The 26545-nt window shown below is 36.9% G+C and overlaps 1 protein-coding gene across 2 annotated transcripts in view; it reads left to right on the top strand.

Moving 5' to 3' along the window:
- DPYD (dihydropyrimidine dehydrogenase) overlaps positions 1-26545 on the top strand; it is a 374453-nt gene that overhangs the window by 111457 nt on the left and 236451 nt on the right. For both annotated transcript variants that reach the window (XM_049808457.1, XM_049808458.1), the window contains 4 exons: positions 8071-8232; positions 17277-17473; positions 22718-22799; positions 25326-25413. In XM_049808457.1, the coding sequence (XP_049664414.1) occupies positions 8071-8232; positions 17277-17473; positions 22718-22799; positions 25326-25413 (529 nt within the window). The remainder of the gene's footprint in view (positions 1-8070; positions 8233-17276; positions 17474-22717; positions 22800-25325; positions 25414-26545) is intronic.

The following is a 26545-nucleotide window of genomic DNA, read 5'->3' as shown; positions in this document are numbered from 1 at the left end:
GGATTACAACTCCACTTTATAAAGGTACAATCTATTCTATTGTGTCTTCTCAGTCAGTGTTTCTTGGTTCATACAGACCGCTTGTGATTGTGTCTCTCAGAGACCGGGCTTCAAATTCACTATGCACACATCACTACTTTTGTTTCTAAACATCAGAAGATGGCAGACAAGTATTCTGACTTCAGCTGTCCTCTCTTTAAAGAGAGTCTTCAACATTGCAAAGTGTATATTCTTTGTTTTATAATGCACAAGTGCCATCTTAGTTATTTCTTTCTTTAAAAATAAAAAACACTAGGAGAAAAGTGTTCATCTGCTGCAGAAGAAAGCTTTGCCTCCCTATCCCTGAATGAGTACTAGGAGTGATGTTAGAATTTTACGTCCTCCTTTCCCTGTGTTGCTACATCAAAGCAAGGAGTTGGTAAAATGGAACTCCAGCACCCATCATCCTTTAGGGCTGGCACAAGCATATACTGTACAGCAGCAGAAAATCCTACAGCTTCCCAGAAGCAACCATCAGCCTGAACACTTGCAGCCTGTCCAGCTTTTCTCCTGTTATGCAGAAGTGTGTGCCAGATGAAGCTGCCTGTTAGAAAGCAACAGCTGCTCATATGCTCTACCTTTGTACTGTCCAGTGAGATGGTCTTGGGCCTTTTTGTCATCAGACAACTTTATGGTTGAGTAGTTGCATTGAAAAACAACTGTTGGTGCAGTTTAGGCATGGGGATATTGCTGTGTTACATGGCACAGGTGTAAGGAGTGACTCAGCCTTTATAGTCTGAGACTATAATGAAGAATTGGGGGTGCAGAAGTATCTTTTGTGTTACCAGTACTTAAAAATCACACTTTGTCGCTGCAGCCCTCTGTTACTAGCTCTCAAATTTTTATCTCAAGTCTTGCAGTATTACAATGATTCCTGACATTGATTCAACAGCTTTCTCCTTGTTCAGAAAGACCATCTTCTCCCATATCCCTTAGTAATAAACTGGTCTGAGCTGACATGTCAGCTGTTTTCTAACAGGCTTCATAGGTGGATGTAAGCCTTCTGGTGGCCAACATTAAAACAAAACAAAACAAAAAGACAGAAAACCAAAAAAAAACCCAAACCCCTAAACCCAACAAAGCTGTGCTTCCCTCTGGATAAGAGGTTGTCCCTGGACTGTGCAGAATACTGGTAGGGAAATGGAGGAGAGAGAAATGAATGCCAGGAACAGTACAAAGAAAGTTGTGGAACACGAGAGTAAGTTTTAGGATTTCAGAGGAATGTTTAGGTTTAAATGAAACCAAAAGAAATGTGTGGGCTTTTATCAAGGGAGAAATGGGAGATGGAACAAACTGGAAGACAGAGATGGATACCAAGGTATAAGGGTGAATCTGAAGTTTGGGAGATTGAGGGAGTAAAGGAAAAAGTGTTTGTGGTAATATACTGGAAGTGAGAAAGAAAAGTGGGTAGACAAAGGAAGGCAAGAGACAGAAAGCTGTGGGATCGTTAAGAGAAAATGAAATGAATAAAAGATTGTAAGGGAGAAAGGGTGGTGAGAGACATAGGATTATGACAGGTGAGAGAAACAGAATGATATTTTTTCTGTGCCAGAGGAACTCTGAGTAAATTAACAAAGGACATCTATATGCCATTGCAAAGACTCTAGAAAATCATGAGTCACAGTTCATATGTAAAATACAGTAAGTGGGATACTGTTAATACAATGAAGGATTGTGGAAGTCGGAAAGCTGCTAGATGATTGGTAATAATTATATACAGATATGCATCACAATTAATCTTTAAGTACTCCTTTGAGGCCCCAGGTTTTTGAAAGTGCTGTTTTATTCAGCTTTCTCTGTTAATCTTTGTATATTTCAGGTCACTAAATACAAAAAAACATTTAAAAGAAAAAGTAGTAATGGTGTTAAATTGATGCACTTGAAACAGTGACTTTTCTTGAGATGTCTGTTTGTACTTAGTGTAATGGAATGGCTGACAGCTGGTTTCAGTTGCCATAGTGTAATTATGTAGAATAGACTTTTGCGATGACACTATGTCAATTAAGGAATCTCTCACATTCTAGACTACAAAGGACAAAATGACAGTACAAGATATTTCTTCCGTTCTTTTTCATAAAAAGATAGTGACACTGTGTGAAATTACAGTCCTGTTATGATGACACAAGTCAAATGATGTGAAAGATTTCTGGATTGATTAAAAATCATCAGCATTATAATATAGAATATGTATGATTTGATAAGTTGCTGTTATGTTTTGTTCATTCTTCTTCAGAAGATATTTGGGGGGGCTGACAGACTGGGGGTGTTTCTTGTTATATTTGAACTGTTGTGTCAATGTGAAAAATGCTACTTACATAACAACGTACTTTAAATAGTGGCTCTTCGGTGTGTGAAAATATTTTAATCCAATACATCTTGAGTAAATTTTAAAGCCATCACAGAACATGAACTAGGATAGGAGGTGGTGATAATTTCCCATATTTTTTGCTATGTCTCTCTTTTTTTTAAACTAAACCCAGATGAAAAGGAAATTACCACTTTTTTCTTCTTTTAAAGTATTCACTCTGCCCCCAAATCCTGATGAAGGCAGTGTGTTCATTTTTATTACACAAAACATAATAATGCATACTCTTCATTGTTTTTGAGAAAATGGCGATATCAAAACACCCTGATGCATAATGAATTTATATAGAAAGCTCTTGAATTGAATTGAAAGAAAAGATGCTATAAGCATTTCCTGATAGTAAATGCAATTTCTTCTGGTCTCTCAGTATTGATCCTATGTGTTTTAATAGTTTTTTTTTCAAGTAAAAACCAGTCTCATTTGCATGCAAATTATATAATGCTTCCAAATGATACATGTGGAGATCCTCCTCTGCCTGGTTTCCACTGATTATTGATGTCTGTTTAAGGCTTGTTTTTGTTCCTTGTGTTAGCAATGTAGTATTTATTGACATTTTGATGTAGGAAACCACAAAACATCCTATGCAGTTAGATTAATTTATTTCTATGGAAGTGCACAGGAAAAAAGATTCTATGAACAAAGACATGAGCAGACATTTATCTCATTAAAAAATTCAGAAACATTCTAGTTTTAGACTTGCTTCCTCTACGACACCTGTAAGAAACTAGCCAACTGAGTCATCTTATTATTTCAGCATCTAAAAAAATTACTCCGAACTGCTAAGGTAGCTTCCTGCATTCCATGCCCTGGAGTAACTTTGTCATTTTAATGAAGCCAGCCTCCCTTTAATTCTGATCCTTTCTCCCATGTAACATCTGGTTGTGTAGTTACCAACTTGCCGGGTCTGCATCTCATGTCTGTTTTGTGTGCAGTCTGCTACACCCTGGTTTTGTGAAATAAAAGTGATCAATATTTTTTTCTAAAATGTGAATATGCTATGAATATTCTACCTTTAATGTCACTGGTAAATGTAATGATCATTAATACATGTTTTCAGCTTAAAAAGAAGTTATGAAAGCACAAAGTGTTCATGTGACTAAACATTTAAGATACTGTACATATACTACTGTACCTATACTACAAACTCTCATTTATTACTGTAGTAACACAACAGTTTGCAGTTGTCCTGGTTTCAGCTGGGATAGAGTTAACTGTCTTCTTAGTAGCTGGTACAGTGCTATGTTTTGAGTTCAGTATGCGAAGAATGTTGATAACACTGATGTTTTCAGTTGTTGCTCAGTATTGTTTAGACTATAGTCAAGGATTTTTCAGCTTTTCATGCCCAGCCAGCGAGAAAGCTGGAGGGGCACAAGAAGTTGGCACAGGACACAACCAGGGCACCTGACCAAAACTGGCCAACGGTGTATTCCATACCATGGGACGTCCCATCTAGTATAGGAACTGGGAGGTGGGGGGCAGGGAATCGTTGCTCGGGGACTGGCTGGGTGTCAGTTGGCGGGTGGTGAGCAATTGCCCTGCGCATCATTTGTACATTCCAATCCTTTTATTACTACTGTTGTCATTTTATTAGTGTTATGATTATCATTATTAGTTTCTTCTTTTCTGTTCTATTAAACTGTTCTTATCTCAACCCAGGAGTTTTACTTCTTTTTTCCTGATTTTCTCCCCCATCCCACTGGATGGGGGGGAGTGAGTGAGCGGCTGTGTGGTGCTTAGTTGCTGGCTGGGGTTAAACCACGACAGCAGTTTTTTAACACAGTTTGTATAACACCACTTAGTGTAATTTACTAGACTATACTGTATTTCCCTGCCAGTTTTTGTCAAGTATTGGGAAACATTTTTTTAATCATGTTTGATATGTTAGATAATAAATCAACACAGTAAAGGCAGGATAAATTATTAAATAGAATGGAAGGACAAAGAGATGAAGCAAGTCAGAGCTGGGCTCCTGAAGTCCTGCTCACAGCCCAGTCTCCATGCTGGACTGCACCTTGGGTATCAGGGACATTGCAGATGGGCTTGCTCTTGAGCCACTGCAGAGAGTCATGGTAGCAGCACGTGGCCATATTCTTTCACTGGTAATGGTCAGTATCAATGTCAATGGGAACAGTGGTTAGTTACACTGGTGTTCTAGAAGGTGGAAGAGGAGAGCTAGGGAACTGCAGCTCTTCTGCAAGTATGTTAGAAGTTTACCAATGGTAAAAGTGACACAGGGTGACTTTTTGTTGGCAGACAGGGAAACTAAGTCAGCACTGAACATGTACTTCCCTTTCATCTTTAGAGTAGTCCACTTTAGCACAGCGGGAGCACACTAGTGAAGCAGTGCAGAAGACTTGCCCTGCTGCTCCCAAAGATGAGTGGAACACTTTGGACTTCAGGTGTGACTGTCTTTTAATTTATCATTAAAACTCATTTCACGTGTTAAGACTAGAAGATATATACTCTTTGATACAGTTTATCTAATGTCTTAATATTTTAGCATGGTAATGTACTATATATAGCTTTTGGTACTCTCATGTGAAGAGGACACGGTTCCCCCCTTTTTTTTTTTTTTTTTTTTAACTAGTGGTAGCAGTAACAACCAGGATCATGACAGCAACATCTCAAAACTTCCCAAATCAGGACCCCACCTTTATATACTCCATCATGTTTCCCCCAAATTCAGAGTTCAGCAGCAGTTAGCCTTACCCCCATTAGGACTTCAGTCCCAGCCTCCTTACTGAAGTCCGGCACGATGTTCTGAGACAGGTTTTCCTAGATATCCCCTCAATAAGCCGTGATCTCAGTCCTACACCCACAATGACCCTGATCCCATCTCTCTGAAGTCACTTGCTTCTTTAATGTACCCTGTCTTTCTGTAGCATAGCTGTGCTCAGAGTTTGGTTTGAGCTTGCAAAACAATTAGAATGTGCCAGCTGTGTTGATGCTGCCTGTAGTGGCACAGCTCAGGTGTGAGAATATACTTTACAGATATGTAATAAAATAAATTTTAAAAAGGAAAATTTAACAGTTTTGCATTCTTGGCATAATAACTAGCTTTATATATTGATTTTAATTACATAGCCTAAAAATGTAGAAAATCCTTAATGAAGTTACTTAGATGGAAATGCATGTTGTTGTAATTGTTTCCATTGAACCAGAGTTGAAGATAATAAAAATAATAATCCTGGACAACACAGGAAGGGAAAATATAACTCTCATATGTAGTGAAATATCAAACTGAGCAAAAATCCTTTGAAAACCATTTTGTCTTTGAGTTAGTGAGAAAAATCCCCAATACTAGTATGTAATTATTCCTTTAGAGTGGAAAAAAGGAATGACTAGATGTAATTGCCTGGGGAACAGACATCTAGTGCCACTTAAGATGCTGTAAGGTATCTAGGCTGGTCTCTGCTTCAGAAAGGTGTGGATCTCCTGCATTGACTGTCACCTCTGCTGTCTGCATGGTTATGTTTCAGGGACATCTCCAGTATAACTAGACCTCTGTGTTTTGCTGCTGCATTGAGCTTACAATGTCTTCACTGGCTGTTTTTAGCAGCTCTAACAATCTGGCATATCAAACCAGTATCATTCATCTGGAAGAGCAAAAATGTTTGCTAATACATACAATTTCTGTTTAACTAATACTCCTTTACATTGGAATAAACGAGAATCTGGGGTGATAAAGTGCCTTACCAGTCACCACAGGCAAAATGGTTGAAAGTTCTCCCAGAAGAGATGCCTATTCAGCCAGGGTTAGAATTTCAATGGATTTTAATAGTGTCTAAAAAATCCTATGAAAATACACTGAGGTAGCTGGTTTGTGTTTCTAAGTGATGGACAGGGGCTCATGCTGTGCAGTAGACCAGCATCTGTAAGCAAAAGGTCCAGTTACATCTACAAATACATTTCTTAAACATTGGCATTCTCTTCAGAATCTCTAGCTGTGTCTATTGCATCAGTTTTAACTTTAAGAATTTTATGCTCAGTCTTTTGATATGCCTTTAGTGAATTTGAACCTCCCAAATCAAAGTCTTGTTACCCACTGTTGGTTATATTGTCAGATCTTGACACTGCTCTTTTTATTCGTAACTGGATTCTTGCTCTGGCATAGCATTCACTTTGAATGAACGCTTCTGCATACGTTAGCCTACTTGACAGGCAGTAAGTCACAGGCATTGCATAGGGTCTGCTGTGACCAAGTACTTCACAACATTTGAACGCTACATGTTCTGGCTGTTCTGAGTCAGCTGTCCTGGGACAGAGAGGTAAAGATATTTGTTATAAAAAACAGTTTCATGTTAGTGATGATTACTGAAGATGGGAATATGGAAGAAGTGGTGGAAGAGGAAGGAGACAATACTTTTTTTTAATCTCTCAGTTATTGCTAGTTTGGAGAAAGCTGAACAAACTTTTGTGGAACTTCAGCCGTGTGCTAATTATAAGGGGTATTGTATTGTCTTCTGGTCCTTAAAGCAAACTAGCATTAACCCAGCTTCATGAACAACCCTCGGTGGGGCTTTTAAAGTGGGTGGGAGGAGTGGTAAAATGAAGAAAGGACTAGAGTATACAGTTTACTAAACTTTTATCTTGACTATACAGAAGAAAAGATAGGATGTAAGTTGTTTGCTTTAATTACACCATAATTTCATTAATGTAAATGTAATGTAAATTTGGAACTGCAATCAGTAGTTCTCCCCCTCTAAATGAGACTTCAGTTTACTGCTGGCATTTCCTCTCATGCTCCCTCTTAAGAGATTTATCCAGTCTGAAAAACAACCAGGGGTTGTTTTCTCATGGCGTCAGGCATGGCGAGCTGGCTAATGTCCATTCCTTAGATTTTTAGAATGGAAAGAAATCTTGCTAGCTCTCATATATCAGGGAACGGTTCCTTTCCTGAAGATGTGCACTGAATATTGAGAAGTTGTAAATTGTACATAACTTCTTTAATCAGTTCCTTGGTTTGCTATTTAGGGAAACAGAAGAGTAAGTGTTTGCCCTGATCAGTATGTAGTTGAGGAAAAAGAGTTCCAAAAAGAATTCAGTAATGCAGTATCTATGGGTAGCTACATAGGAAACCTTCTCCTCTTCTCTTCATGGGTCTGGGACAATTGGCCCTACTGATCTGGTGTGAAGGACAGGCATATCTGCAGAGATGGTGTGCACGGATGTGTAAAATAAGCTTTTCATTCCCTGTGTCATAAAGAACTGATAATCTAAATGACCCTTTCTGATCAGACCTCCAACAAGGTTTACAACTCAACTATTGCCCAATTGACCTAGAAATGGAGAAAGTATTAACAAATACATAATGCAGGCACAATAGTTTTCGAATGTAGATTTGTTAAGCCACTAAAAATCCTACTGAAGATCCAGACTGAAGAGTCTTTTAACTATTTTGCAAACTAAAAAGTTAATTTTTATCTTTACATAATCAATGGTTTGGCAGACTTTCTTTCCAGTGTCCTTAACATAATGCTGTATAACATGTTGTACATTTAAATAATGTCAGTGTTAGTTAATATATTTATATTTCTATATTATTCTACTAGCCAGTTATAGAAAAAGTATTTGGTATTTTCTGTTGAATTTTTGCTTCCTTGTTATGTGACTTTCTCTTATTTTTTCTTCTCCCCCCGCCCCTTTTTTCCCCCTTTTTTCTTCAGAACTACTATGGAGCTGCCAAAATGATTCTTTCAGACAATCCACTTGGCCTGACCTGTGGAATGGTGTGTCCAACATCAGAACTCTGTGTTGGTGGCTGCAATTTGTATGCCACTGAGGAGGGACCAGTTAATATTGGTGGATTGCAGCAGTTTGCTACTGAGGTAGGTAGGACTTGCAAATGTCTTAAATTCTTTGTCTGTACCAATAACTATTGTCTAAATGCTTGCCTTTGTTAATGACTTGTTTAAAAAAAAGTTGGTACTAATAAAATAAAGGTGTAGAAAGTTAGAATAATTATCCTTTTTCTTATGGCTTGTTCAGAAGCTTAGAAATGCTTTCATAATGCAATACTTTGTAGGAATATAAGGAACATTATTGTGAGCAGGATGACTCTTTAGACACAGTAGTAGTTGAGACAATTTTTTTTATAATGAAAGCTTTATCTAAGCCAGGTGAAATTGTGGATGTTACTGAAGTAGGCTGTGTAGGGAAAAAAATCAAGTGCACCTGCATCTGTAACTGCATGTTAAGGAGACGTAGAACTGTTCTGGGCATAGGGTAGGTCCTATAGCAGAATTAGTGTGCATTGGTACTGGCGTTGGGGCAAAGGAAAAGTTTCAGATGATTTAGACTTTTTACTGTCCTTTTTTGCCAAAACTAAGTAAACAAGTAGTTTCAGGCTGACCTGAAATATATGTCTGTGTCCGTCTATCTAGATAAATACAGATGCACACACATGTATATGTGTACATTTATTCGTTCATAAAGGTATGTGTATATTTTGGCGACTGAAGCAAAGATTGTTACTTGCCACTTGATGTTATGAAGTCTTCTAAAGGGTTTCTGTTGAGGTGCATGTGCATTATTTGTGACTGTATAGTTTCAACGCTCCAAATTCCATCTGAAGAAAGATGGAGGCTACTACTCATTTGTTTACTTCCATTGAGGGCATGGAGAACTTGTACCAAACTCATAGTCTCAGCTGGCACCTCATCTGATCTATCTGAAGTATATTTGGGTAAAAATTGTGATTTTGGTCTCTGTAGAAGTGAGGAAGTTGTGGCTGTCTAAAAAAAGGCATATGCATGTGCTAAGATTGCATGTTTCTATAGTCCTTAACTAATGAGCATGTCCCTCTTCTGTATCTTGAGCGATTTGGCTGATCATATTTACAAACACATGATGAAATTCCAGTCACCTTTACAAAGCCTGAGAAAAAAAACTTTGTAGGAAGGACCAAAATAGAAATGCAAATCTATCTGGAAGTAACAGATGATATGTCTGTAAGGCCAATTTTTTTTCTCTGCTGCCATTCATAGGCTTCACACCCCCTTCTCAATGGCTGTCGGTCATGATTTGATGTGCAAATGTTGCTACCTGCTGCAGTTCTTCTTTTATCTGTTTGTATCCCTCCTTTCATCTCTCCAGGAGATTTGTAAAACTTCTAGAGCATTTGCTAAACTTTTCTGCTAGCTGTTGCTGAATATTCTCCCCCTTCTGTCATTTAAGCAGCTATCCACTTCAATTTTCTCGAGATTTGAACATATAAGCATAATAATCAGTACAGTTTGGACCAAAGTTCTTATTTACAGGATGAAGCTAGAGACTCTGAACTGTATTTGTTCTATGTGTATATTCAATAGTTAGGTTTTATCAGTCAAGAGGCAATTTTATTAGCTTTTCTTCTAATGGTCTTTATTCCATATATGTAAAAACTTAGTATTTGTTGCAAAGCAGGAGACTTATTTTTTTCAAAAAACAAAACAAAACAAAACAAGCTCAACAAAAAACCTAAACACGCACACAAAAAAAAACCCCACAAAAAAAACAAACCAAAAGAAAAAAGAAAGATTAAACAGTTGTCAAGCAGATGATAAATACAATGATGAAATATTACTGTTTAGGAACCAAATGCAAGTAATATCTGTTAAAACTTGATTTGTGTCTCTTTTTAGCCCTAATGCTATGATTAATAGAGGGGAATTATGACTTGATAGATAATGCTAAATATCTGCCATTTTTCTTCAAAAATCTTTAGAAATCTATTAAAAAATGCTCAGTGCTGGCACAATGATTGATCTGAAAACTGCAGAGAGGATGAATAGCTTTGAATGGCTTTGCTCCTAATGTTTCAAGTTTGTTTAAAGTGATATTAGTGTCAAGAGTTCTAACAAAATAAAATTGTTATACAGTTCTATTTAGTACTTTAACAAAAATAACTTTTCAGTAAAGTTTATTATCTTAATATGTTTATAGTATCCTAAAAATGTTAAAATTAGTTGTTAATAGCATTTAGATTTACTGCTGTTTAATGAAGAATTTGTATGTATTGTAGTACTCATAATTAGAAATAATAGGTAGTCACTTTTTTGTAATTAACTTTCTTTTAGCTTTCATTCAGTTAAATTTTAGTGTGAAAGTATGCATAGTTGAAAAAAATATAATGCTATGAGTGCTTCCAAGTAACAATCGTTATAAAAATATAGATTAAAATACTGAAGAAAATCATAAGGTACTACTGCTCATCCAAAATTTGTCCTAGATACTGCAAGCGAAGTGTATTCACAGCTTTACCTATATGAGTAACATAACAAATTGTGTAATTTAGGTGTGCAACATGTGTTACTCTTAATGAGAGCTGCATGGTAATTCTCATGCACTGTGTAATAGTTTGTCCCACAGGGGCTTATTTACTAAAAACTCCATTGTGCATAAAGCCAGTTTTAGACTTTTTTTCCCTTGGAATTAGTCTGAGGATCATACTCTTGATGCATTACAAGAGCAAGCGATAATAAAAAGGCACAACTGCTAGCTGAGATAAAAGATAAAATTGCAGTAAAGCAGGAATGTGGATTTAAAATGGAAAATATATGGGTATGACGTATGCCCCTTTGTGCTTCTGAACAATGACTGATCATCTGTTCATACTGCAGATAAAACTCCCTAATTGTAAAATATTTGTCTTGCATATGGTAGAACAAAAAAATAGCACCTCACACCTCCTGCATTTTCCTTCTGCCCTTCCATATAGTTTTGTAAATATGTTTGGTTCATTCTTAAAGTAAATTGTAATACAGTCTGAAAAAAATGTGGGTTTTGACAATTAAATGTTCAAGTGGAAAAAAAGGAAATGTCCGTTTGTATTTGTGGTGTAGAATGTGTATACTGGGATGCAGTTACCACGGTAACTGTTGCATCTAGAGAATAACATGGAGTAAAAGCTCACTATTATAAATGATGAGTGTCAAGCGCAGGTTACACCTGCTACTGCACAGGTCAAAATTATATTAATGTCTTTATCTGTCTCCTTTGCCCAAGTACTTTAGAATCAGGAAACATCTCTGGTTTTGGAACACAAGTTCAGGGAAAATATACTGAGATTGCACTGACAATAGATATAGGCATGAGCTATATGACTGTCAGTCCCACAAAATAAACTAAAATTACTGGTTATTCAAGTACAAGTTTGGATGCTTGTAGTAAAAAGGAAGTGTGATCGATTACATTGTGTTAGTAAGAAGCCCTCAAAATCTTACATTTCTGGATAGACATTACTGATTCTAAAGGTTCTCCTGTGTTTCTAGTTAATCATTCTGAATGGAGCAGCACAAGCTAAATAGAAAATGTATTATTTTAATTGCTGCATACTAGATTTAAATACTAGATCATTTAGTACTGTGGCTCTTGTGCCAGCAACAGTTCTGGTGATTTGTTCCTCTCTGGAGATATATCCTGGCTGCTGTTGCAGCAGAAAGAAATTGGGAAAGGAGACTCGATATGTTTTTTTTCCTGAAAGATGCGTTGTATGAGCTTACCTGCTGCTAACCTAGGGGCATCTTAGCAGAGCGCCTGGTCTGGGAGGTGTGGGCTGTACTAAGGGTCCTCCTCCGAGTGTTGAACCTCCCTTCTCCCCCACCGCACCACGGGCAAGGAAGCAACAGCTGCCCAGAGGGACTGCTATGGAGGGGTGCGCTGCACCCTCAGGCTCAGGGTCCCTCTTTTGGTTGCACATTGGCAGCTCTGATCAGTCTTAACATAGGTGGGGGGAGAAGGTGGTTCTTGTGGAGCTGCAGTTCCTGCAGTTGGATGGCCTTGGGATGGTTGCCTCAGCCCCTCGCCATCGCTGGCATGGATACGCATGCTGCGTCATCAGAGGAGGATTGTTCTGGGGAGCTAAGACAGCAGGACAAACAGAAATAAAACTATTTGTTGGTATTAATTTTTATTTTAACACTTTAATAATATAATATTTTAACATTTTAATAATAAAGAAGTTATTTTCTCTTTTAAGTCTTGTTGAAATCTAAAATAATCAATTATAAAATTTTAGGCTTGTCTAAAGGGGATGGTGTAGCCTTCTACAAGAGTTCAAGGGGATGAATCTGAGGAATTCTGATTTCTCAGGCCAATGCTGGAAGACTTGCTGATATTTGGACAACTTATATAAATTTCTCTACAGCATGTGTTACAGACACTAAACATTCTTTGGTTTTTTTAAGGCATTTACATGACTGTTTCTATGTCCTTTTTACTGGTGGGATTCATGAAATTTTGAGATATAGACTCTGCGATGCCCCTAGGTTTTCTTGGGACTGGGATAATATTAATGTATAGTTGTTATGTAGGTTTGAAAAGTCTTTAATGAGATGTTTTAGGCCCTAGTTTTAGCAACACTCACATACTTGCACAAAAGTCTGCAGTATTACAACTTTAGCTGTTATCTTGTGGAGGGTGGATCAACAAGTTTTCCTAACTAGCTCACGTTTGTGGAAAAACACTTCCTGTACATCCTGTGCTATCCACAGCAATTAAATTAAATTAACTGTGTGATCATGTAATTTGACAACTTCAAGAAGATTACTAAGCATGCGATTTGTTTCTTTTTTTATTAAAATCTGTGCAGAATATTGTTTTCTTCTTTAAATATTCAACTGTCCCATAAATGTAAACCAGCCTACAGATAAATATCTATGGAAACCAGTGGGAAAGTGTGAAACTAATACAATCAGTTCCTGAATGTTACTGATTTCATTGCTTGTGTTTTTCTTTCTGTGCACTAGCAGTTCTGTGTATAACAATTCAGAATGTACTAATGTGTTTCACACTAAAATAAATACCAGCTAGACGCTAAGGTCTACATCAGTAACTGTTTGGTTTCTCATCATCTTAGTGAAGGATATTTAATGGCAAACCTGACTGATAAACTTCTTTCTATAGCCTTTTCAGCATGGAAGCAAGCATTATGCCTCCAGAATATAAAGGATTTAGTTATGAAGTCAAAACTTATGTTACTAAAAGATTAAATCTTCCTACTGCTCCTTCCATTTTCCCTATTTTTTCTTTTTTCAGCCTTTTTCTGTTGATGAAGGTTTTGTGATGAAGATGACAGATTAAACATGCACTTTTTACTTAAGAAATGTGACCCTATGTGTCACTGTCACATACCCTCTGTGTATGTCTTGGAGACTACCAAATATGCTTTTTAGCAGCCTATCTTGTTTCATAGGATTAGGCAAAGGTTTTTTACATTTTAACATTGAGGTTAAACTTTCAATCTATTTACTGTTTTATTTAACACATTCTTTGTCATATTCTAAGGGTAATTTTAAATAAAGGTGAATTAGGGTAAAACTGTCTGACCATATTTGAATTCTGCAAATAGGTGAAGGGCTTCTATAGTATATTCCTTTTAGAAAAATTCTGATCAGCAAACTCAAAAGTGACAGAAGTGAGTTACTTTAATTTATTCTAATTTATATAAAAACTGAGATAACGATTCTCAGTAACAGTTCTAACCTGCTCTAATGGTTTTAAATGTTTTAGATTCATTTAATTCATGCTTACTATGCCAGAAAATGAATTTCATCAGGTTAGCGAAATACATTTCTCCGAGTCACCTGCCACTCTGCCAAATGTCATATCTTTTCATCAAAACATGCTAATACTAGAGTCACGTAGCGAAGAAAAGAACCAGAATTTTATTACACGAGGAGAACAATATGCTTTTCCCTGTCTGCATTCTGAAAAACAGGTAAAATGAGTTGGCTAAAAGTTTCTAGGAAAATTAAACTTGAATCAGATGCTCAGCAATCAAAACCACTGTAGTTTGCTTACGTGGGAAATATTGTGGAACCTTAATACAAACTTGTGTTCGCATGCAGTGCCTCCAATTACGCTCTTTGTCGAGTATACTGAATGTTTTGGAACAAGAACCAACCCCAATACAGTGAAGGATGTTTGATTTACAAGGGAGAAGGGAACAAACCCACAGATTTCACACTGGAGTCAACATTGAGCAAACTCACACCTTTACATGTTGAAGTAATGCAAATAGGGAAACTGTAATATGTTATAAATGTCTGAATCAAGAGAGAATTTTCTTCAGTTGTTGGAACTTCAGCAGAACAGATTGGCTGTTTCGGTTTGGTCAAATTGTATCTCACTTGAGGACAAAGTCTCCATAATCTTTTTTGTAAACTGGGATATTCTTTCTATGGACCCTAATGGACATGGAGCATAAGAAGTGGATGGAATCTGTGTGGGTTTAGTTTGAACAGGCCCTAGATGGTGAAGTAATGATGATTGCGTAGTATTTGATAAAAAGTTAAAGAATAAACGCCCAGTGTTATTAATGTGTATTAATAATCTATCTAATCTCTTTTGTTGTGTATGAGAGAGAGCCAGAAGGAAAGGCAGACGGGAAGGTGGACAAGAAAGGCAATAGTTTTAAACTTTACTTGCATCCTGACCACAGTTTGAGCAGATTAATATTGGAGAGGACAGTTGTGTGTAATGTGGCATTGAACACTGCTTGCAAGGTAGTCATTTTTGCACACCAAAGGATTTGTACAGAAGAATTCAGTGATATTTAATTAGGTGAATTACACTGTAGGGAAACTTCACCATGAGGTGAGTGAAAATCTTTTGAAATGCATTGAAGCAGTTTGCTATTTTCACACAGTTACCCTGCCAGCCTTAATATGCAAAACTGCCACTGAATTCCAGATGGCAAGATATTACCGCACAAGCTGGCTCTGCTGCATAAAGACAGTTTCACCCTATTTGCAAATAGTCAGAATTAAAGTTGACCATTCAGCCTGAACTACTAGGATTTCCTGCATGAGTGCTTGGTTTCTGAAGCTTAACACCACACTACAGTAGTGCAGCACTTTAGTATAACATTTAGTTGATGGGTATGACTATTCAGTAATAAACATAAAAATGATTGTGTTAACAATAAAGTAAATTTGGTGATAAATTTATTAAGCATATGCATATTCATAGTGTTCAATATACACATTAAATTTGCAAGTTATATGGTTTGTATTGCTGAATAGCCTTCTAAAACAACTGCATGAGACTTTAATGGAAATTTGGTATCATTCAAGCCATTTCTGTGTGAATGTAACAAAGCAGACATTTTAGAAATATCCTTTTGCATTTTGGTTATCACAGTCTAGTCTCACAGTACAATATAAGCTTTTCAGCCTTGAAATCCATTAATAACCACATTAAACCTTCCCATATTGTATGAATTGTCAGGTTTAAATGATTCCTTTTTAAAAACAATTATCTGTCTCTTGCTTCTTGCAGTTTGTTAAAATGCTATGTCAATTTACAAAGACTGGGAGATTTGACACAGAAATTTTAGAGGGGGAAGGAACTAATCATTGGTTTACCTAGCATGAGTGCTCAAGTGCGCATGAAGAAAATGAACATTGATTCAAAATATAAATGAAAAATTCTATTCATGAGTGGAATTGCCAAAGTTTAACTTGAAAAACCTTTGCTTCTTGAGTTCTAAGGAAAGCAGAAACTGTTGGTAAACCTGTTAAATAGCTTAAATAAGCTACTTATTAAATGAGAATATATGTATTTTAGAGGACTAATTAATACTTACGGAATGCAGTTCTGCATTGAAATAGCTGGGGAACAACGTTGTCTTCTGGTAGTTTTTGAGGTGCAGTCTTGTCGTGTTTGTGATATGGCTGAGAATCCCAATACAATGAGCTCTTGTATCCTTTTGGTATAATACTGTGCTTCTGCTACAAAGATATACTCCTTGGGTTAAATATTTTCCCCCTAATGCCTAAAATAAAATGAAGATGAAACTGTGCTCTTCCACACTCCTAATCTTTAGTAGCCTGCAAGGGCTGCAAGTCCATCCTTTTTCCTTTTGTAGGTTATATAAGATAACCATTCCTTCCCCTACAGTATATGTAAATGCAGAGGACAGTGAAGTCTAGCTCAGTGAATGTGGACTATTTCTGCCTTAGCCTCTTACCTGTATGCCTGAGCAAAGAATTGATTTAATGAAAATCTGAAATAAACTGTGTGACATTACAGCTAGGTTAGGAGCCCATTGTGCTGGGTTCTGTATAAATACATAGTAGTGGTCAGAGACTGCCCCAAAGTACTTTTAATAGTGAAGAACAGAATGGAGTGGATCATCACCATTTTACAGGTGAAGAATTGAGGCATAGGGAGAACAGTCTAACTTTCAGATATGCCTACAACTTTTGGACACCCAATTAAAAAGTGGAGAATATCTGAAATAGATCAGCAACTAACATGAAATAAGTCCTATTAGAATTACCTGAGAAGGTACCTAAAGCATGGGTTACCTTTGGAAATACAGCACTGAAGACTAGGGGCAGTTCCAAAAAAAAAGTTTCAAAACCACCTAAGGTTGGTTACCTACCACCTCTAAAAAGTCAAGCCATAAGTGATTTATCCAGGATTACACAAGATGTCTCCTGAAGAAGCAAAGCCGCTTTCACTGGCATTAAAATCCTTTGTGTTATTCACAGAAATACTCTTCTAGCAGTAGGAATAATCGGAACATTCTTTGGAAGGAGATTTTGGTATTACAGAGATTCTCTGCTATCTCGCCGATATTGTAATACTATTCTGTTACTCATAGTCTGGTTCCATCTTCTCTGTAAAATTTACAGTAGTCAAAGATCTGACTTCAGACATTTTTAAGACAAAAAGAACCATAGAAGGACCAAACCCTGCATCCACAACATCCCTCACAAATGCACCCATCATGCCATTTGGGAATCCCTATAATGTTGTGAAGCGATCTGCAATAATATATCAATGAATGGGGACAGTACTAGCTGAAGCTTCCATCATGGTATTAATAATAAAATTTGAGGAGGGAATGTAAAGTAAGTAACCTGTTGAATGTATTGCTTTTCAGGTGTTCAAAGCTATGAATATTCCTCAGATCAGAAACCCTTCCTTACCTCCTCTAGAAGATATGCCTGAAGCCTATCATGTGAAGATAGCTCTTCTTGGTGCAGGACCTGCAAGTTTAAGTTGTGCTTCCTTTTTGGCTCGATTGGGCTATTCAAACATCACCATATTTGAAAAGCAGGAGTATGCTGGTGGCTTAAGGTAAAAAACAATGACAACAAAGCACTGTTTCCAATGACTGTAGAAAGCATAGCAAAAAAATTTGTGCAAACATAGTGTATACATGATCCCTCTAGATTTACCAAAGGAAGAGAGTAAAAAATTTCAGATCTGGAAAACTTATTTTTTATTTAAATAATTCATCCTTCGAGTTAAAATAGGTACAGTTACAGGCAAGCTGAAACTCTGGTGGCTCTCTCCTATATTCTTTTCACATGACCTCTAAAATTCCAGGGTGCGTGTCATGGTTTAGCCCCAGCCAGCAACTAAGCACCACGCAGCCGCTCACTCCCCCCTCATCCAGTGGGATGGGGGAGAAAATCAGGAAAAGAAGTAAAACTCGTGGGTTGAGATAAGAACGGTTTAATAGAACAGAAAAGAAGAAACTAATAATGATAATGGTAACACTAATAAAATGACAACAGTAGTAATAAAAGGATTGGAATGTACAAATGGGCAGGGCAATTGCTCACCACCCGCCGACCGACACCCAGCTAGTCCCTGAGCGGCAATTCCCCGCCCCCACTTCCCAGTTCCTATACTAAATGGGATGTCACATGGTATGGAATACCCTGTTGGCCAGTTTGGGTCAGGTGCCCTGGCTGTGTCCTGTGCCAACTTCTTGTGCCCCTCCAGCTTTCTCGCTGGCTGGGCATGAGAAGCTGAGAAATCCTTGACTTAGTCTAAACACTACTGGGCAACAACTGAAAACATCAGTGTTATCAACATTCTTTGCATACTGAACTCAAAACATAGCACTGTACCAGCTACTAGGAAGACAGTTAACTCTATCCCATCTGAAACCAGGACAGTGCGATTGTTATCTGTCATGGTTTAATGCCAGCCAGCAACTAGGCACAATGCAGCCACTCACTGCCCCCGCATCCAGTGGGATGGGGGAGAGAATCGGGAAAGAAAAAAAAGTAAAACTTGTGGGTTGAGATAAGAACAGTTTAACAGGACAGAAAGGAAGAAACTAATAATGATAATAATAACAACAACAATAAAATAACAATAACAGTAATAAAAGGATTGGAATATACAAAACGTGATGCACAATGCAATTCCTCACCATTTGCCAACTGATGCCTAGTTAGTTCCTGAGCAGTGATCCACCCCCCAGGCCAACTCCCCCCCAGTTTATATACTAAGCATGACATCACATGGTATGGAATACCCCATTGGCCAGTTTGGGTCAGCTGTCCTGGCTGTGTCGCCTCCCAACTTCTTGTGCACCTCTACCTTTCTCACTGGCTGGGCATGAGAAGCTGAAAAATCCTTGACTTAGTCTAAACACTACTTAGCAACAACTGAAAACATCAGTGTGTTATCAACATTATTCTTATACTAAATCCAAAACATAACACTATACCAGCTACTAGGAAGAGAATTAATTCTATCCCAGCCAAAACCAAGACATTATCAAATTCACACTTTAGAAAATTATGTCAGGAACCATTTTCCCTTATCCAAAGCTTTTAAAACAAGATAAGTACTTGTAGCCCTACATAGTGAAAGAATTAGTAGATGTTTAAAATGCTTCAGACAGATACTAATTTAATGGAGATTTTTAAATTTAGAAGGCGTTCATGAACTACCTTATGCAAATAAAGGTGACAGTAAAAAATCCATTATGTATGCCTGGATTTGCAGCTTTAGTAAACCATACCATAAGAGTGAAATAAACCCCCTACAATTCTAAACCTTCAACAAATTGCCGATACTCAAAGGACAGTACCTTTGCAGTTTTCCCATATAGTAAACACTTGGCAGATATTTGCATGGTGTCATGTCCTCTACACTAGAAGATGAATTTTTACCACTCTAACAATGGCTGAGATTGTATCTTGTAACTTTTTTGGAATCCCTAAGTATAAGATAAAATATTTCAGAAACTGACTAGTGGATACCAACCCATTCAAAATCAAAAAGAAATTTTACATATTGAGGATGTAACCACACTAAAGTGTTTATAAAATAAAAAGTGAAAAGAAACAGAGAGAGAAAGAAGGGTGATGCACTTGTGTTTCTCATTGCAGCATCACTGAAATCAGTAGACAACCATTAATGAATTTGATCCATAATGTCATAATGTGAAATACTTATCCAGTGCTCTGGAAGATAGAGAATCAATGCTGGAGAAGTTGAATGGATTACTTGCATTTTTCACAGTGAGGTTCAGAAGTATTCTACCTTTTCAGGACATGGTTTAGTGGGCATGGTTGTGTTGGGTTGACGGTTGGACTTGATGATCTTAAAGGTCTTTTCCAACCTAAACAATTCTGTGATTCTATGATTCTAATTATCAAGGTGTTGATACATAGGCATTTATCTCTGGAGCTGTTTTACTTGAACTGGTTGCCATAGAGGATTGCAAATTTAGTACATGAAATACTTACTCACCTGTTGAGTAGCACATTTTATAAATACCAGATTTAAAATGAATTTTATTGCTGTAAAGTGGTAAGAAATAATGAGATGTTTCTAACAATGAAGCTTTATTTGGTGACAGGTTAGACTCAGGTTGGACTCAGCAATATAATACAGTATTTTCTGCATTTGCTTACAGTGCTTACAGTACAGTGCTGCAGTTACTTGCCATATGCTTCCATATTTGAAGCAATGTGATGTTAAGTTGCATCTGTTCTTCATGTTTTAAGTTGAATTTAAAATAAAGCTTAGTCTGTTGTTTGTTCTACTGCAAAAAGCCTTACAGTAAGTTTTGCCTGTTCCTTTAGTATTCTTAATGGTCAAGCAGTGCATTTTGAAATGTATTTCTTTTTTTTTTTGAGTCTTCAAAAGCCCATAGCAATCAAGGTCAAATTTTACTTCCAGTCATTGTAGAAAGTTTAACATCAGGTTTAAGGGCATCAATTCCTTTTGTCCTTATTTTAATCCTGGAACAGAAGGGAGGCTGGCCTGTGGCAGCAATCATCTATTATTGCATTTGTAAGTCTTTGAAGTACATCTTTTAACAAGTTTGGGTTATTAATGGGTGTATTTTCAAGGCCGCATAAACTATTGCAAATGGCTAACAAGACCAAATTAATTTTGTGTTTGGAATCAGCTGTTTGGAAGGGCAGTGCTTGTGCCCTTTTTCAGTTCGCTCTGCCTTTTTTTAAGTGTTTTTAACTAAGATGTTCCTTCACATGCATGTTACATCATAGCTAACTTTAATAATATTGCTACAACAGAAAGGTGTCTTGTGATTGTAGTTCCTGTGGTGTGATATTTAGACATAGCATAAGTCTGTGGTTGTCTCAACATGGCTGAATCTTTCACATTCATGGGGAGGTTTTCCTGCATTTCACCAGTTGTGTAAAATCTGTGCTTTATAGTAGAGTAGGTAGGAGCAGATCTCGCTTTGGTTTAGAGACTGTGAATAAGCTTCACTGCCTGTGCTCCTAGCTATGCCACTGATTTACAATATACCAAAATATTTCTCTCACTAGGCCAAAGAGGTGTTCCTTGAGCAAAAGTAATTTCGGATCACTGGGAAGCACCAAACACCTGTCCAAGCACCTCTAACTTGGATCAGATTTGAGGAAGAGGTGAATTTTGTGGGACACCATTCCCATCCACTGCATCCCTCCTGAACCTCTGCCCCATTTCCTTCTCCTGCTCTGTCTCTCCATTGCAGAGTCAGACTGTCTTCTGCTGCTGAAAGAAACTGTATCAGAATTATTGATGTACCAGTTGACTTTCATAAAATGCTTATTTTCATGATACATATGCAAGCATGTGTCCCCACAGAATTGTGTGTATTTGCATATGAACTTATATGTACATGTATGTGGTATATTGCACAGTACAAAACTAAGTGAAAGTTTAATAAGAGAAAAAAACTGTTTACAAATTCTGACAGTGACATAACACAGCCAGTGCTGTTCTGGGAGCATGTAATGGAAATTACAGGCCTTCAACAGATATATAGGTGGCTTGGAAAATGGAATTTTCCTTTTTTTATTAGATTTCTTTATTGCAGAATCGTATACATTAGTTTGTGCCTCAGACACCTTTTTACTTAGCATGATCTATGAAAGTTGTATTATCATGACGTGTTCATTGTATCTGGTATTTAGAACACTTTTCATTGCACACTGTTCAGGAAAGTTGAAAAAAGGGCAATATTAGAAATGATAAGGAGGAACACCAGTTTCTTATTGATATAATTAAAGTTGATGCAACTTAAAATAAATAAAATCCTTCTGGGCTGTCAAAGTTAGATGTTAAAGGTCGTGTGGTCACTAACAGTATGTAAAATAAAGCCACAGTGAATCTCTGCTAGTGCTTTGTTATGTTTAATTTGAAAACATACTAGACTGAAGCTTAGAAATATCTGGGGAGAGACTTTCAGTTTTCTGCATATTCAGGTTTTTTTATCTTCATTGAACAAAGGTATCTAAAATAGAACTTCACTGTGTTTCCTGTAATGCATTTTATGGCAGAGTTTTTGAACTGGCATAAGTAGATGCCATTTCATTGGAGAGAAAGATCTGTACCAGTAGATAAAAACTGAGATTCTGTGCTGGCACTTCAGTTTTCCCATATAGGAGGTCTGTGATTCTGGGAACTTGAAGATGTCATTCCTAATTTTTCCCAGGAGGAAAAAATGGCAGCTAATAAACATTAAGTCAAAAAGCGGACTTGAGATACAAAAGCTGATAGACCATTACCGACTTTGTCCATCCTGAAAGATCATGAAAAAATTTATGAAGTAGAAATGGAGGAGGGTACAGTTTTAAATACTATTGCTCAAAATAGCATATGCAACACTTTTAAAGAAAATGTATAGGAAATTTGATTGTTTCTTATTGGATAGCTCAATGAATGCTAGAAGTTCACTTTGCTTTTAATACCCATGAGATCTTTTCTGAAATGGATGTCTTAATTTTGTTTAGTGTTACATATTCTGGTGCACAAAAGTAACAGAGATGAAGTTCTTTTGGACCCAAGCTTAACATATGTTAAACGGTTACCTAGAAGTGTGGGGAGGATTGGCCTCAAGGTACTGCCTTTCTGGCCTATATTTTTAGCATTGGCTGAATAATGCTGTTTTGTCACTCTAACAAGTTAAAAAAGCCAATGGTCAAGCTTCAGCACATTTCCATTCACATACGTCAAAATTAACGAAGGTTTGTTATAAGTATTGCATTATTAACAAATTAAACAATCCTTTCTTCCTAATAGCTGGAAGTATTTCACAAGCATTTTTATTTGTTTTAGTACATCTGAAATCCCCCAGTTCCGATTGCCGTATGATGTAGTGAATTTTGAAGCTGAGCTTATGAAGGATCTTGGAGTGAAGGTAATGAAAAATGTATCCTGTCTATGTATAGCTCAAAGAAAAAAGAACAAGAACTGTGCCAAAGATTAACAGCAAAATGTCATGCACATTAGTAAAGAACGATTAAAAGCTACGCTAGACAGAGGCAGGAAGATGCTTCCTCTTGCTCAGGGCATTTGTCTGTCTCCTGTCTGAATGCCACTAGTTTGGAAAAGGGCAATCAATAGTTCTCATCTGGCATGCCTGAATGTGATTAATTGTCTGTAAGAAACAAATTCCTAAATTGCTTTAGGGGTTCAATGTAGCTATTGGAATGATTTGATTTTTTTAATGGAGTTTTTTTCATGCAAGTTTGGCACTACTTAAAACATTCATATTTGATATTTCTCCTTTTGTTCCCTCTCCCTGAGTTTTTTCTTAATGGTTTATCATCCAGTCTTGCATCCAAGTTTATTTTATAATAAAATGCATCAAATTAAAGCGTTAACATGATCATCTATTATAAACAATAATAGTCATTCAGCTTCTTGGAAAGTAATAGTTATGCATTATTCTGTTAAACAAATGTGTGTTGTTTATAGATAATGGGAACATCTCTTTATTGTTAATTTAGGGCTTGAGCTGAAGATTTAGGTAGTATTTACAACTGCTGCACATTCTAATAGAAGTTACGAATGTAGAATGCATCACTGTATCAAATTTTTGAGTACCAGGAGGGTTAATATATTTTTAACACAATACTAAAGCATTCAGTGAAGCAGGAAATTCTTCTTGGAATCTTTTGCATTGGTTCGTATCATAAAAGCAGTAGACTGTTGTCACAAGACCCAAGTGAGAACCTCATCCTGTCCAGGTTTTATAAAAATGCTGGTAAGATGTAAGATAAGGCTTTAAATGCTACAGGTCTATTTTTCTACTCTAAAGATCCCTTTGCAACCCTTGAAAAGATGGACAGAATGGAGGTTGAGTTAGGAAAGGGGCTAAAATCAGAGCACTGAGGCAATTTTAGACAAAATTGCTGGCCATAGGCTCTTGGGAACCCTCTGCAAAACTCAGTTCCTCAGAGCTCCCTGTTATGACAGGGTCTCCAGAATGGACTGATAGAGCCACCATGTCATCTTGACCTGCAGGTCCTCCGCTGTTTTGAAGTGCAGCAGAGAATCTCAATGTAAATTTGCTTCCAAGCTTTGCCATTGGTTTGCAGTTGATCCTTTGGCAAGCTGGTTAACTAAGTACCTTAGTTTTATACCTCTATAAGCTGGAAATACTTTCTGGTGTTTACTTAAAACATTTCAGATCTGTGGTGGAAGGCGCTGTATTGTGTAAATGCTCAGTAGTGCTGTTTATTCAAGTAATTCTACTGAAATTAGTAGGAATTAGTCAGCTGAATAAGGATTACAGATCTAGGCCCTAGGAGTATTATGAATCCCCACATAAAATAGTATTGCCATTTAAATTCCTTCATTAGGTTTTCATAACATATGTACACAATAGGATAAAAAAATGTAATGACAATTTATGGAATGTATTTTGTTGCCAGTGAGGATGTAGTCTGTGTTCTTGAAAGGATTACAACAGTACATGGCTTTTGCACCTCTGATAAAATTTATACTAAATCTCCAAATACAAAAAAAGTCAGTGCTTTAAGTATTTTACACTGTATTTTACATCTGCCTTTTTTTTCCACCAATAGGAAAAGTATATTAAATGGAAAATAGGCAGATTCAATAACAAACAAGACATACAATGACATGAAGACTAAACTGTTAAGATCACGAAGTATAGTGCTTACACAACAGAGCATGACATTTTGTAAAGTGAATACACAAGTGATGTAACAGAAACTGGCATACGACATTCAAGTTCAGAGAGTCTAAAGTACGTTGCATTCTGCACACTTGGAGGCCTACCAACTGCCTGATACTGTGTGGGGAAACACTGCTTCGTTTTCTCTTCAGAACCCCTGTTAATGCAGAATAGTGTCATGTCTTTTCTTTATTTCCCTGTAAGAGGCTCATACTTTCACTAATGTTTCTGCAATAACCTAAACTGCTTGTTTTTTGGTTGGTGTGCTGGGTGATCTGTTTAGTGCATATTCGCTAAAGAAGGTTCTTGCTTCCACATCATATTTCTTACATTCTGATTTTCACATGGGAATAGAACCTTTTGTAGTCAGCACTGAATACAACAATTTACTCACAGTAGAAAACTGCCATTTTCAGCTTTACTTCAGTACCATGTTCCGTAGACACGCTTCTCTTGTTTGTTTAGCTTGCTTTAACTCTTTTAGCTTACAGCAGAAACCAAGCTAGCCTGTAGTGGCCCCCATCTGAGGATGATCTGAAGGTACCTTTTACCCATAGCTAGTTTGGGCCACTTGCTTAAATCAGAGCCAGTCTGGCCTTTTAAGCCTGGCTTGGGGGGAAAAAAAAAATAATTTGCTTTGTTTGTTCACTAGAAGATCCTGCAAGATGCCTGTATGCAGGACATGATAGAAATTATTTTCACATTATCACATTAAAAGCAAGTAACCTTTAATTCTTTCAGATAATTTTTAGTAAAGGCCTTGCAATGCATGGAATGACACTCCGTACCTTGAAAGAAGATGGCTATGAAGCAGTCTTTATTGGAATAGGTAAGAAGAGCTGTCTGTTCTGTGTTTTGTCATCCTGAAATTGAATGACTGTCTAAGAATAATCTGGGACTTGTATCTGTGTTAATAGCATGATGTGAGACAGCTTCAATTTGATGCATTATGGAAGTATGGAATATAAGGAAAATTTAAAAACCAGGAAGCTAAAGCTAGCTGTCTTAAGACAGTTATTTGTTAAATTTTTCACATTTATGTGATTCTTAAGTAAGACGAGAATGTAGCTGATTGGGATGATTTATTATTTGTTTAAATAGTTAAAAAATGGATGAAGTGAAAACTTATTTGTAATTAATTGCCATATTGGCCTGGAGCAATACACAAATTCAGTTTTCAATTTTTGTGAACAGCTTACTATACCCACATAATTACTGAGTCTATATGTAAGCTAGTGATACCATGCTTGGTTTCTTTTTTCTTTTCTCCATATAAAACATGTAACATCCTTCAGATAGGCTGTAGTGAAATGTAATTATGGGATGGGTTAAAAAAATAAGCTGACTTTGACTTATACTAAAACTGGCATCATAGGTCTGTCTTCTCTCACATGCTAAAGAAGTCCCGCACCTGCCTGCTATTTGAATCATTGCTTCTTTTTAATGTTAGAATTGTTATCCATTTACCAGTATTTTGAAGTACAGCTGGACCTATCGCTACCATATGATAGGCATGTTGAGCAGGCATTGTTTACAGTTGGTATGAGGCTTAATGCTCTTTATTGATCTAGACGTTGCCTAAGTGAACATAATAGGAAACAAGTTGTCCAACTGTGTTCCTCCTTCCTATTATTGATTACAGAGATGTAATTCTTAGTACAGCGACAACTGTTGTTTACCATCTGGTTATGCAGTATAATAAGCTTTGCAGGTCTATTCTGTCATGTGATTATAGTGCAGAACATTGTGATTTATATAATCCTAAATCCTCACATTGTTAGAGACCTTCCATGTATAGGAATTCTGATGTGTCATATTTTGATGTAATTGTATACAAGGGAATGGTCCAACTTACCTTCTTTATTGTTTTCATCTGTCTTTGAAACTGTTTTGTGAAATCTCACCAATGAGGGATTAATTCATAAATAAACATTTGTTTTCTGAGAGTCTAGCATTTAGGA

This window comes from Accipiter gentilis, chromosome 8, assembly GCF_929443795.1.
Source record: "Accipiter gentilis chromosome 8, bAccGen1.1, whole genome shotgun sequence".
NCBI lineage: Eukaryota > Metazoa > Chordata > Aves > Accipitriformes > Accipitridae > Astur > Astur gentilis.
The sequence above is the reverse complement of the archived record's forward strand: the minus strand, read 5'-3'. Positions and strand labels throughout refer to the sequence as shown.